We start from the raw sequence: 15,110 nt of genomic DNA on the forward strand, positions 1-15,110 counted from the left end.
AGGAAATTTGTGCAAGTGATTATCTTTGTAGGCAGATAGAAGTTGAGTATAGCATATTTATAGGACTAGTAGCTTAAATAAGGTTAAAATGCAACCTTGTAGTGCTAAATGAGCTTGACTTTGCAATTAATTACATACCTCATTTATTGACAAAATTTCACATCCTTGCAAAAATGTTTTAAATACATATCACTGGTAGCACAAATGTCAAAGAAAGAATTCCTAGTGTTTTCCCAGTCCCATTACACAAACATCTGAAAATCTGTTTTAATTTTTAGCAAACAGAATCCGTTTTTATTAGTTACATAAACATGGACTTGGCTTTATGTTTCCTAAAAATTAAGATTTAACCAGAATCACCACAGAATGATTAGTCACTGATTAGAACATTTTATGAAATAATGAATAATTAAAGGCATAGTTTACCCAAGACACTTTAGTCATCATTTACAGAGCCTTGTGTTATTTCAAATTCCATGCAACACAGTTTTGAAGGAAATCTTAGCAAGTCTTTTCATGTTGATCCACTTCAACTATTCTGAATGATTCATTCAGGTATCTGATTGATCCATCCTTTTCTTCTTGTACTCCACAGAAGAAAGCCAAACAGGTTTGGAATGACATGAGGATGAGTAAATGATGACAGAATTTTCATATCAGGTTGAACTATACATTTAAATAAATTCACAGCAGCTTACAACAAAATATAACTAGGCCTTGTTTATACCTGGTATTAAGATGCGTTTTGGTCGATCAGATCACAAGTAGAGGAGGCATACACATAACCGTTTAAACCTGTGTTTTAATCCGTCTCTTTTGTCCACTTTCAACCACTTCTGTCCAGATTTCTTCAAGGGGAGGGTCTATGGGCAGGTAAATATACGGGTTTTTCAAATCTTTCGATCTAATGGACACGGAAATGACGGAAAACCACACGGAGAGCACGATGCTTGATGATTTTGTTTCTGCTCTGATAGCCGCAAGACCACACCAAACGCTGTGAGTGCGAATTAGAAAAATTGTGCTTGGCAAGTTTTTCTTCAAACCAAACTTGGGTGTTGGCTCGAAGTGTAAATCCCATTTGGCTACAGCGCGCATTAAATCAGTAGGTGGAGAGTTGGTGGTCTTTTGTGGCTGTTCAAACACATTCAACCACAATTTATTTAGCATCCTCCACTTCCGATCGACCAAAATGCATCTTAAAGGTGCAGTGTGTGATTTTTATCTAGTGGTGAGGTTGCGAATTGCAAACAAAAGGTGGCCAACAGGAAAATATGTCATTGTCTGAGACAGCAGAGAGTAGCCAGTTAAGCAATGAGGTTTCTTTACAAAGATACATTAAGAAATTATGTTTACTTTACTATTCAGTAAAACGATATGTTATTGCAAATATGATTGTTACTTGTTCATCATTGTGTCAGTGTTTTATTCGCTGACTTTAGCTAGCTTCTTTGCATGGTGTATGTAGATAGAAGTGGCTCATTCTAAGTTAATAAAAACATAACAGTTCATTATGTAAGGTCTTTATACACCACTGAAAACAGTTATGTATATTATATTGCATTTCTGTCTACAGATCCAGGTGTAAACAGGGCCTTAAATCAGAGATGCAAATTGACTTGAAATACTTCCCCTTTTTTTCTTATTTACAGAAATATTACCTTACTGTATGTCACCTGATTAATAATGTGCCCCTCTGTTTTTGTTACTACCACACACTCTCAGAAAAAAAGGTACAAAATCTGTCACCGTGGCAGTACCCTTTTAGGCTTTTAATGCTTTTAGTGTACCTTTGGAAAGGGTACCGCCCCATGACAGACTTGTACCATTTCTTCTGAGAGTGCAATGTCTGTAGGACTTAAAAGAACACGCCGACTTTTTGGGACTTTAGCTTACTCACTGTATCCCCCAGAGTTAGATAGCTAGCTTAGCACAAAGACTGGAGGTAAACGGCTCCAGCTAGCATACTGCTCCCAATAAGTAACAAAATAACGCCAACATTTTCCTATTTACATGTTGTGATTTGTATAATCACAGCGTGTATAAATAACAAGGTCACATGAGACACAGCCATCTTCTAACCGTATACATACTGGGAACTATATTATCAGAAGGCGAAGCACTGCTACTGGGGCGGAGTGATTTGCTCGCAGCACCTGAGAAGCCCCGTCGTGAGGAGCAGAGAGTTCGCTCAGAGTTGGAGTAAATCACGGAGATGAAAAAGGTATGTATGGACTTATCTAACTCTGGGGGATACGGTGAATAAGCTAAAGTCCCAAAAAGTTGGTGTGTTCCTTTAATAGTTTATTTTATTTGTTGAGTCCCATCATTCAGGGCCAAAATTCTAAGCATGGCTACTACAACTTCATCACCTTAACAGTGGTAATAGTTGTGTTTTCCTGATCATTCGGGCAATCCGAGTCCTCTTCCTCTCCATCCTCTTCATCAAGTTGGAGGCTTCCAGAAGAAAAGCGCATGCGTGCCAGTGGTCCAGAACGTACCACTTTACCCAATGCAGGAAAGTATGGGTAGAAGGTGTCTGAATCCGAATCACTATAACTACCTGTGCCGAGTACACATAAAGAAGTGGGTCTTTCCGGGAGAGGGGCAGGACTTAGAGGAAGGTAGGTGGGCCTGGCAGGAACCTGGTGTCGAGAAAGGTGTGGATAATATCCCAGCGGGCGATACTCGGATGCGTATGCAGCGGCGTTTGAGGCAAGTGTAGGTCGCTGGAATTTGAAGTCTGGTTGGCTTGAGGTTCGGCGCGGCAAGCCGGTCTGAAAGGAGGAGTCGTCGCTGTAATGGCCTGCTTCCACTCTATTCAAGTCCAGCTTCCTATTCAACCCAGCCCTCAGCCCTAGTCCTCCTCTGGGGTACAGTCTCGATTCGGCTGATCCCAGGCCAGCAGGATGGAGCCTTTCCTGCTGCTTCTGAAGTTGTGGCGACAAGCAAGAGGACGGCAAGGACGAGTGAGCAATTTGTCTGGGAAAGTATTGCAGAGGCACATGGTTGTGATAGGTTTGAGGGAGGCGGTCTAGGGATGAAGACGTATGGTCTTGCAGTAGGTAAGGGTGAGTGGTAAGTGGGAAAGTGGGCAGCACAGGGTGGAACTGGAGGTGGGGCGCGTTAGGATAGAGGAGCACGAGATGTTGGGCGTTAGGAGACAATCGTCTCTTTGCCTTCTGTCTCTGGGCTCCTCTACCACGATGTTCTTCTCCTGATGTAGACAGGGAACGAAGCTTGGGCGAGGCGGAGTTGCTTGAGAAGGCAGGATTTCTTGACAAGGGCCTGGATCGCTCAAGCTCATTAGTGAACATGACTTCCATCGCAGATAGGCTGCGCTTGGCTACGCCTGTTTGTTCACTCTGTTGCCCAGCAACAGTTGGGCCAGGAGGTAGATGCTCGTACAGCTATGTGAGAAAGAAACATGAGAACATGTGGATTCAAATACACATCTGAAATGTAAGAAACAAGTACAATACCTGCTTAGAGACGTCAGTCAGTATGTCAGGAGAGGATCTGCACTGTCGAGTGTCGTATTCAGACTTGCAGTAACTTCTGAAAAAAAGGTGCAACACAGGCTGTAGATCAATCCATTCTTGTAACTTATGCCTGCTATAGACTGTGCAATTTCGACAATCCTACAAGATCATTACAAATCACACATGTATGTAGACTGTATGACACCTATAGAACCGTAGGCTGCGACGCAAGTTAGAATAGAAGACTAACACATCATCAGCATGTGCTAGTGGTAAACAAATAGAGCAAAATGAATCACACTTTGCCAATTGTGGTTTTAATCTTCACTGAAAAAAGAGGAGGAAGCGAAGAGGAGAATAGGGGCGCAGTCACGGCTAGGGAAAAGAGGCCAACTTGGCATGCAAAATTTTGACCACAGAAATCGCTAGGATTGGTCATCTTTCATCTGAGACAGCCCAAAATCGTACAATGTGTACCAACCATTAAAGGGGAAAATGTCCAAACGCATCCCAGTTTAATGTTCAGAGACAATTTTAAACCAATTGTAGGTTGACTTTCCCAAAAGACGTAAACTTTGTGGTGCTTTTAACATTGCTCTGTTGGTTCCTGTCCCAAATGGTGCACTTGATGTGTACTTGTGGTCTTGTGGACTTGGAGTGGTCATTATTTGACTGTCCATGACGTTGTAGGTTTCAGAATTGCGCTTAGTTTGAGTGGCTCAATATAGTAACGTTGACCCAACCAGTGGTGTTAGTTAAGGCTACCTAATTGTCTAATCAAATAGAAGACTGCAAGAGTGTTTGGGAAATCATTAGTCCCACTAGTGGCACAGAAAAAAATCACACACAAAATGTATGCAGAAACGTTTTCTCAACAACACCCAACATAACATAACATCTTACCTTTCAAAAGGCAAATGTTTCTTGCCTCCAGAGCCCACACACTCAAGAAGTTGCTTCTGTGTCCTGCCACTACAACACCACAACCGAAAGCAGAAAAATATTTTTTACAAGACAATTGTTGCTGAGGTGCATGGTGCAAAAAGAATCTCATCAAGTCTTGTTCACACTGAGAGTTGTTTTCTTGAATATTTGGATTCCCTGCCACTGGAATGTCCTAATGTTATTTGTGGGTTGCATAACTGGCCAGAGCTTTTGAAAAACAAATCACTAATGGGCTGGTATACACTACCATTCAAATATTTGGGGTTGGTAATATTTTGAAAAGAAGTTTCCTTATGCTCACCAAGGCTGTTTTTATATGATCAAAATACAGTGAAAGGGTATATTGTGAAATATTATTACAATTTAAATGCTGATTTTGTGCTCAAGAAACATTTATCATTATTATCAATGTTGAAAACAGTTGTGTTGCATAATATTTTTGTGGAAACTGATTTTCTATTCTTTGATGAATAGAAAGTTAAAAAAGCACATTCATTTAAATAGATTTTTTGATAACAATGTAAAAGTCTTTACTGTTATTTTTTATCAGTTTAATATTAAGAAAAAGATACTATTCTATTTCTACATTCATTTTTTCATGCAGCTTTCTAGATAAAATCCAGCAGTCCATGATGCATCATGACCTGAACAAAATGAATGTTTCTCAATAGATGAATCAATCTAGCTCAGAATGCTGACATATTCTGATATGGTTTTCTACACATAATTGTTCATGCATGTGGGCAGAGACATTATATAGAAGAGTAAAATCACTCACTGATATTACTTCTCCATCTTGCCTTCACTCAACTATAGTATCTGATCATGTTGCTACATTGCTGCTCTTTTGCATCAAGTAAAACTATTCTCAACTTTGTCATAACGCTAGACACATGTAATGTCGCCTAGTTGTGTGTTCAGAAAAAAAGATTAGAACTGCTCTATTTAATATCTTCATTACACACTCTCAGAGGGTTCATGGAAGATGCTTACCAAGGATCATAGCATAAAGTATTAGACAACTGGGGCTTCTTATTGCATTCCACATATCTAAAGTCGTTCTCTCTCACACACATACCTGTATCTGAAACTGGATCCTTTGCTGGACAGAATGGACTTTTGATGTGACTTGGGCTCCTCAGCAAGTCTGAAGAAAGCGTGATACTCCACACACATTTTCCAAAACGCCTTACACACATCTCTGCTGGCCATGGAAAATTCAACAGTGTCCCTCCTCGAAGGCTAATACAGTAAGAGTTGAGTGAATGACAGATTAATATTGTTAAATCCTTTTCAGACTCAAATTAAAAATGGCTTTTTTTTATGCTTTCAGATGCTAGCTTAGTAGAAACACATTCCAATACTAATGACTAAATACTAATAAATATAAAATATTTAACATTTCAAAAGTAGAGGCCTCCGCTAGCAACATCAAGGTCATGGGTTTGATTCCCAGGGAATGCATGAACTGATCAAATGTGTACCTTGAATACAATGTAAGTTTCTTTTGCATAGAAGCCTCTGCATAGATGTAAATGTAAATTTAGTGGTGCTGATTATTTAAGAGGAGAAACAAAAGTTGTGCATCTGCCTACTTTTTTTATGTGCTTTATCTTTCTATTCTTTTCTATCACATTGTTGTCTCTCTCATGATAAATTGCTTCTGGTGTTCCTCATTTGTAAGTCTACCAGCTTTGGATAAAAACGTCTGCTAAATGACTAAATGTAAATCTAGAAGTCAGCACTAATGTTGCAACTTGCAGATATAATATATGAAGAGAAATATAATTTCAAGTGTTGCAGAGGAACTATTGAATTCTTTTCCCCCCAGTTTCCAAACAGTGGTCGTAATGGAGGGATTGTTTGTGTCTCACCCCAGTTTCAGTGTGGAGTTTGATAAGGAAATTTTTCCTCTTGAAGCTCAGCTTACGGATCTTGGCCCAGCTGAAGGTATTGATCTTTGTGTTTCCCTGATAACGGTAAAATATGTAAGAGAGAGTTTATATTTCATTTAAGGTTGTTGTATATATTTATTCTGATGCGTCTTTCAAATTATGCGTTAATCTTAATTTAAATTTAAGCATATCTTTTTGTACAGTACCTGAAAAACGAGTACCCCCATATGTGTGACAGCGAGATTGATTCTCATGCCTTCTCCATCATGGGCAGGGTGAGGGCGGATCCCGTACATGTCCATTTTGCGGGCAACCTCCAGCAAATGCACATCTGATTCAGCAGGAGTGTGACTTCTGTCACCAAAATCCATGTTAATGAACAAAATTAAAGATGTTCAATTACACCTCTGTCAGGGCATACTGTACACTTTTAAAGGGATACTTCAGGATTTAGCATTAAGCTTTGTATTAGTAGAAAACCTGTAGTATTTTAGAATTACCGTGCTTTCCACCCTCATATCCCCCTGAGAGGAGAGATTTATGTATTTTTTGTCTGGAAAAAATTGTCATTTTGCGTCATCTGAGGATTTTCTGGTCAGAGGCTAAAGACTACAGCCAGTAGTAGGGGCTGTCACGCATGTGTTCAACCCGCCCATAGAGGGTGGGATCTCACTCACATAATGTACACACAGTGTCAGCTGTCTTTCTTTGGAAGCTAAGCTTGCAGGCTAATCCTCCTTTTCCCGGACTTCGTTCAAAATGTCCGGGATTCAGCTTTTGCTCTCTGCGGTCGCCATTCATTGTTTACATGCACACCTCTTGTTTCAATCTAACTGAATTCATTCCGATTGGTGAATCTGAATGTAGTGTTTACATGAACGCTAAACAAGTGATCGGTTGATGTGAGTTTTAACATTGCGAAGAAAATTCCCGCACCTCCGTGAGAGACTGTCGCGTCTCAGTAATCACGCCACCGGCCTCGCGCCGTTCTCCCGCGGCCGTCAGCCTCGTCCTGCTCGCTCGCCACAGTAAACATGATGAATGGCAACTGTAGAACGCAAAAGCCGAATCCCGGACATTTTGGGCGAACTCGAAATCCCAGGCAGACTCGTCACGGAGACTCACTGGTAGCCTAACCTTGTTGTTTTCAACTGCGCTCTCTAACCGGTAGGCGTGGCCTCCTAGGGCAGCGAAGCAAGTGCATTCAGGGAGTTGTTGTCTTTCATTCACATAAGCCAAAAATACATTTTCTGGCTTTTCTCAGTCTAGAAAGCTCCAAATTAAAAAATTTCTTCACATTTCTTCTACATAAATGACCTATTTTAAATACACATTCATCTTTCCAGAGGTGAAGTATCCCTTTAAGAGCTGCATGTTAATGGACATATCATTTTGATATGCTCGTACGGTGTGTAGCTGTATGTTACCTGTGCTTTTTGTGAAACCGAATGATTTTGTGGTCCAAGTACTCCTGGTTTGGCACGTATTGCTTATTTTCAAGATGATGAGCATCCAACTCGTCGTCATAATCCCCAATTTCTGCTACAAAGGGGGACAGAGAGGAAAAACCGTAAAGTGTATATGATAATCAAACTGATAAGATTGGGAAGCTTTGTATTTTGATGGCATGTAAACTTTCAATGAGATAAAAGGAGCTACCTTGCAGTATATGAGAGACCAGCAGGGCGGCGCTGTTGTCGTTACAGGTGAGGCTGCCATTTGACAGATCCTGTTTGATCTGAAGGGCAAACAGATACCTGTATAAAAGAGGCAGCAGTCAGACTGAACTCATATCACCTATTACCATCTATTTGTCGGTCTATATATATTAGATAATCATGTGCTTGGGGTTTACCTGGTTAAGCCTCTCTGCAGTTGTCCTGGGTCAGGAGGGAAAAATTTCACTATAAAATGGAACGCCACATCACTGGTATCTATGGGAAGACCACAATGTTTTTTGACCCATAAAAATAGCGTTAAACCTACTTTATTAATAATCTTAATATTAACTAAAGGCAAAGGTTCAAGTGGACATTGATAGTTTAATGGTTAAGCATCTGGGATGGTAAAAAAAAAGCTCAAGTCTAGGGAAAAGCTGAATCAGTAATTGGAAAATACTAACTTCTGAGACCACATATTCATATTAGAGGATACAGAAAGCATCTAGAAAGTGGGGTAAGATGTGCCAGGGGGTACATTCTCAAGATACAGTATATTTTATATAATTTTAAAAGTATGTTCATTTGCAAAAAATGCTGCTGACATGAAGCATTTTTAGCTGTTTGAGGAGTTTTCTACATGGCCAGTATAATGAGTGTTATGTCAAAGTGTTTTGGGGGCAAGTTGGATTTCTAAATCACTTTTTTTGATATGCCCTATTTTATGGCCCAGGTGGTGCAGTGGGTAGAACTGTCGAAGAAACTGTGTTCTCGCTGTGTCGGCGTGGGTTTTCTCCATGCTCCAGTTTCCAACACAGTTCGAAAACATGCAGTGAATTGGAGATGCTACAAATTTGTCCTAGGAGTGTGTATACGTGTGTGAGTCCCAAGCCATGTGATGGGGTTGGGGAAGACCCTGTGACCTATCCCGGAAAAATCATCGCCAAGAAAACTGACGAACAGTCTCTCTGCATAAGGCAAGTGATGGCCCATAGAATCACTAAGAGTTGGATGCAACTGAAATGGCCCATGAATGAATGATTTTATGGCCCAATGTTGCAGATGCTCTAGTCTAATTTATATAGATAGCAGATATCCCAAAATATATTAGGATTACTTAATCCTTTTTCCTTGCCAATAAAACTTGACTAAAATTGGCACACCATTCACCAGTATTATAAGTCAGCATAAGTTAACAAGCATGTGCTGAACCAATAATCAATTGAAAATGAATCAAGTGGACCTTGATTAATAGAAGAAAACTTACTTTTGATTTGCTTAGCCACTGGTTTCAGGAGTTCAAGCCAGACCTGTATAATAAACATTAAGACATGATTTAATTTCCTATTGCAGTATACAAATATCCATTTGACAAGTGTAGATAAAGCAACTATTTCAAGGGACAGTTCACCCCAAAATAAAAATTCTGTCATTGTTCAGCCTGATGTAGCTTTGTATTTTCTACAGACTGAATTTAAAGTCATTATTCACTGATAATGAGATCACTGATCAATTTTGATTTGTGAACAACTCACTCAGATCAGTTTTGTGAACTGGATAAACCCATTAAAAACTCACACTCAAAAGGTCATAGCTACTTCTCACATGAAGTCACTGCAAAGAGTTTGGCAGATTTCAAAGTCTTCAATGAGCAATAGCTATAATTTCTGTCAGTTCATCATGGAAAGCTATCTTTATTAGACCTAAAAAGACTCAAAATATGGGTCACTTTTATGATGCTTTTACATCCTTAAAAGTTGTAGATTCCGTGACCAACTACATTATTGAAATAACTACTTTTTGTTTTCCATAAGGGTGAGCAAATGATGATAACATGCTTATTAATTATTTTAGGGTGAGCTATTCCTTTAAGGGCTGGACTGCTGTTTATGTTCAAACTCTGTTATTGACATCATTGACAGGTCAAAGGACTCACATAGCTGCCAGTATGGTGACGGAACTCTAGGCCAAAGTACTCCTTCTCCAGCAGCTTTAGATGACCACACACCTTATTGAAGAAATCAGAACCCAGAATCTTTCTCTGCAGGAAGAGGAAGAACAATAAACCACAGAATGCTTAAACATCTTGCATGACATTTTATTCTGGTCTCAGTGCTGCCAGCATTTATGCTGCTTTTGATTTTGATGTCACTGTGAAACTACTCCTCAGATTTGCTTCTTTCTTCCATCGCTATTACCTAATGCGGTTGTTAATGAGATGGTGCGATTTGAGCAGAATGTGACTGTTAGAGCAACTTTCTCTGGTAATTGAATCTGCAGCAACTGAACTGCTCAAACAGAATTATGGCGAAGTCAGATGCTCACTGAGTCAGCCTCAAAATACAGGGTTGCTATCTGATGAGTGTGTTTGTGGGCACATATGTGTGTGAGGATGTGTCACTAAACCCTGTATTTACTGTGACAGCGGGGCATATAACCTCCCCATTATCTTGTCAAAGACAAGGAACAAAAGAAGATAGAGGGATATAGTCTAAAGGAACAAGTGTGAGATAGAGAGGTTGAAACATAGACCACAGTACAAAAATAAAGATCTGTGAATCTCTTAGGGTGAAGTTACGTCAGAATATACATACTTTGTAAATATGTGTGAAGACATGATGCTTTTTTGTAATGTTTATTCAGGACAAATGCTATTTTCATCATTAGTGAATCATCATTGAACGTGCACTTTAAACCAGTTGTGTCTAAGGAATACAATCAAATAATAGAGAAAACGTGGCTTGTGCTTGTCCATGCAAAAGTTGCCACCATGATGCCAGAATGTTGTGGTTATAATGCTATTTTATAATTATTTATAAGCTAGTATAGTATTTATTAATATTTTGAATTAGCTTTTGTTTTTTAGTTTTAAATGTAGTTTAGTTTTTATTAATTTTATGTGCTTTTGTATATATATATATTTCTGTTTAGCTTAAAATTTTAGTATTTAAACCTAAACTTATTTTATTTAATTTCGTGGCCAAGGCAACATTTCTAATTCTCGTTTAAGTTTTTCAAGTGTTATCTTCTAATATTTATGTTTTATTGCATTTCAGATTAATTTCAGTTAACAAAAATGCCTATTAATAGGTTTAGTTTAAGTTAACGACAACAACACTGGTAGTCACCTGCACTAAAGCATTTGCTAGATGCTCTGTGTGGTTGGTTACTACAGCCTGGTCAACAGATATCTCCCTCTTATAATGTAAATGTACAAGATATTTTATCCCTTTTTTTAAGTCTTTTCTAGCACAGCTCTCATCAATCTAAGGTCCCATTCATGTCATTATTTAATACCTACAGTACGCATAAAGAAAAACCTAAACCTCAGGATTAAAAATGATAGCAAGCCGCCAAGCACCACTTAATATGCTGAAATTACATTCTGTTGACCAAATATCGATTAAAACAACAGATCGTCTCTCTACAACCTGACATCTTTCACTCCGATTTCTTGTATTTTTCACTGCCTCTATACTAATTGCCTATTTTGCCCGAGGGTGTAGGGGAATGCTGGCGTGCTCTCTGGAATGAGGCCAGGACAAGCTTCTGTTCGGTGTAGGCCATGATATTTACCCCTATTCAGACACACACATGCCTCACGGGCACTAACTCTCTCACTCATTCACTCACTGATTCACTCACTCTCTTTCCTTTTTTTCTGTCCATCTCCCCACCACCCTGACTTTATATCTCACCTGCTTTTTCTGACTGGTAGGACAAGATTGTGCTGTGCAAAAGCAGTGAAAACCCCCAGGCATGTACACACACACACACACACACACACACACACACACACACACACACACACACACACACACACACACACACACACACACAGAGAGCATCCCCCATGAAGCAGAAGCAGCAAGCAGATAATGGGACATGAAATGATGCTCCTTTACAAGCAAAACACAGCAAAAGTGAGAGAAACCCTCACACACACACACACAGACTAGACCACAAGGATGATGTGTTGAATAACAAAGAATTTAGCCTGTTTTAGGGGTTTTTAAAGATTTTTTTTAAAGAATGATTTCAAAGAGATGCATTACTGCAAACATATTAAACGTCAAAATTAAGTATTGTCCTTGTTACCAGCTACACATACGTCAGTGATTATTTATACAGGGAAAGAAACATTGCAAAATGTAATTAGACCGGGCTTGTTGTCACACTTTTTACTTCACTGAACATTTCACAGGCTATAGGGTTATTTTTGAAAGCTTGAAACCATTGAAACCATTGCTAAATAGCTTGAAGTCTCAGGCACAAAAAAGCTACACTTTTATTTCCCATAAAAATAAAAATACAGTTCACTGAACACATTCTGTCCTTTTCTGACAACATGCCTCAATAGAGTTGTCAAAATATGGGGTCAAATTTTAACTGTACAACAATTTTGAACAATTAATCAAACATAGGCCTAAGTAAAAAAAGGTAACAAACAGATATATCAAACCATTATTTGGGGAACAAGTAAATATGGCAACTTGCCCCAACCTGACATTTATGACAACTAGCCTACAGTTTACTTTCAGTTAAAGTCTACCTTCATTTTTGCAGCTGAACCTGTCTGAATGCATGCCAGTGTGTTTTTATTATTAATCTGTTTACACAATATATAGGCTATATATAAAAATGCAATTGAATTTTAGTTTGGAGACAAAATTCACACACAAAAAATGATCGGTTAAGAACCGCAGATTTAAAAAAGGTTTTTGAAACCAGCATACAAAATCATTATAGAAAACAAGCGCTTGCGGACCTTATAGTTACCTCAGACATAGCCCCAATGTGACAACTTGCCCCGTTCTGTATAAATATATACATATTATATCTCACCTCCACCTCGAAAACTCTCTCGCTGTCGTCTAAGAAGATGACGCGTAATCGCAGTTTCTCGTTCTTGTTCTTCTTCCGCGCAGCTGTCCTATTGACAGGTGTCTTCAGCAACTCGAACTTATCCCCCATCTTCTGCACCTTTAGGGTTTAAACACCACACTTTTTCATTTAAATAAAGGACAGAGTGTCCATAATGTGGATCATTATCGGTTTGATGCTGTAGTGAGGGAGTAGCGCGCGGCGGTCTCGTGACGACTGTTCTTAAACTGAGCAGCATCAGCAGCACTACTGTATCTGATCTCAGTGCAGAGCATCTACACCACACGCGTTACAATCAACGCTAGTCTTGATTAAAAATACAGAAAGAAAGAAAAAAATACTAGAAAAATGGCATCATTACTCAAGTCCTCAGTGTCACATGATCCTTCAAAAATCATTCTAATATGCTGATTTATTATCAATGTTGGAAACAGTTGCGCTGCTTAATATTTTTTGTAACCTGTGATACTTTTTTCAGGATTCTTTGATGAATAAAACGTTTAAAAGAACAGCATTTATTCAAAATAGAAATATTTTGTAACAATATAGGCTACACTACTGTTCAAAAGTTTGGGGTCAGTACATATCTTTTTTTTTAAAGAAATCAATAGGCTTCTTTTATTCAGCAAGGATGTGTTAAATGTATAAAAAGTGATAGTAAAGATTTATATTAGTAGAAAATATTTCTATTTTTAATAAATGCTCTTCATTTGAACTTTTTATTCATCAGCTTCATATCACAGGTTCCAAAAAAATATTAAGCAAGCACAACTGTTTCCAACATTGATGACTGAGCATCAGATCAGCATATTTGATAGATTTCTGAAGGATCATGTGACACTGAAGACTGATACTGTAATGGCTGATGAAAATTCAGCTTTGCATCACAGAAATTAATTAAATTTTAAAGTATATTGACATTTATATAAAATAATTGCAGGTTTGATGAGCATTAGAGACTCAAAAGCATTAAAACTAGCAATGTTTCCAAACTTTTGATCAGTCATAAATAAAAAAGTAAATAAACATTGCTATTTTTAATGTTAATAGGCTATATATAGTTTTCATTGTTTTTGTTAGAATTAGTTTACTCAAAGTTCAGCAACTAACCTAATAGCGGGGCATGTTGTCACAAAAGGTCAACCAGTGAACTGCATCTTTTTTCTCTGGATTATGGAATTTTCAGTCTTGTGCCTATTCAAGAATAAACCCTGAAACCCTGAAATTTTCAATGGAGGAAAAAAGTGACACCTAACCCCATTATTCCGTACATTGTTTTAGGACTACGTAGTAGCCTAGGCTATGTTTCGGTAGCACTTCGTAGCATCTATCTCCGTTTACGACAGGTTGAGGCTATACCACAACATAACCGTGACGTCTGGTTCAGAAAAATCACGTCAGCAGCAACTCATCGTATTATGCCACGAGATGGCAGTATTTCCTTATGAATTCCTAAGCAACGACCCAGGTAAAAACAAATACTGTAACGTTACAACTGCGTACTTTCATCCGCAGTGCAAATAGCATATCCAACTGTGCGAGGACAAAGACATCAAACAACTAATTAAAACATGTCAACCCCTCAAAAAACATCACACAACTGATCTGTTTCTCTCGTCCTCACCTTTTGTGCTCTGTATTCCTCGGCAGGTGAATGTAATCTCTTGTTTTGATACGGCGGAGCGGAACCTGTAAGAGGAGCTGAAGCCGGAGCTCTGCTGACCAGCTGCTTCTGTTCCATCACACATCATCATCATCATCATCATCACCGGCCCTGTTTGATTTTCCGAGCACCTGTCTGTCGGCCTGTGTGTTTTCCACCGTGTATTCTGAGGTTGAGAGGTAATATGTCTCCATACGACCACCTTAACCTGCAAACTCCACAACTTCTGGAGAAAAGCTCATTTCTGCTCTGGTTTTTACACAATTTCCCCCCACTCACACACTCACATTTTACTACAGAACTGCCTGCAGCTTAAAGGGTTAGTTCACCCAAAAATTAAAATTCTGTCAGTAATTACTCACCCTCATGTTGTTCCAACCGCGTAAGACCTTCGTTCATCTTCGGAACACAAATTAAGATATTTTTGATGAAATCTGAGCCATGTTTCACTCCTCCATAGGCTTCCAGTGTGACCGAAACTTGCTGGCCCAGAAAAGTTATTAAAGAGATCGTTAATATAGTCCAAGTGACTCCAGTGGCTCAATCTTAAGTATATCAAGCGACGAGAATACTTTTTGTGCGC

At 38.9% G+C, this 15,110-nt stretch overlaps 1 protein-coding gene across 1 annotated transcript; it reads right to left on the bottom strand.

Moving 5' to 3' along the window:
* Nucleotides 1–2,285: 2,285 nt before the first annotated feature.
* LOC308688426 (FERM domain-containing protein 7) lies at nucleotides 2,286–14,607 on the bottom strand. The gene is made up of 12 exons (XM_081361443.1): nucleotides 14,489–14,607; nucleotides 9,917–10,021; nucleotides 9,248–9,290; nucleotides 8,178–8,256; nucleotides 7,982–8,079; nucleotides 7,750–7,864; nucleotides 6,529–6,676; nucleotides 6,302–6,397; nucleotides 5,506–5,669; nucleotides 4,386–4,454; nucleotides 3,483–3,558; nucleotides 2,286–3,410 (listed from the first exon to the last, which is right to left on the bottom strand). Exons 1-12 carry the CDS (start codon nucleotides 14,603–14,605, stop codon nucleotides 2,358–2,360), a joined length of 2,163 nt encoding a protein of 720 aa, XP_081217569.1. The 5' UTR covers nucleotides 14,606–14,607; the 3' UTR covers nucleotides 2,286–2,357.
* Nucleotides 14,608–15,110: the final 503 nt, after the last annotated feature.

The sequence above is a fragment of the Scardinius erythrophthalmus genome (genome assembly GCF_964197995.2).
Source record: "Scardinius erythrophthalmus genome assembly, chromosome: 3".
Taxonomy (NCBI): domain Eukaryota; kingdom Metazoa; phylum Chordata; class Actinopteri; order Cypriniformes; family Leuciscidae; genus Scardinius; species Scardinius erythrophthalmus.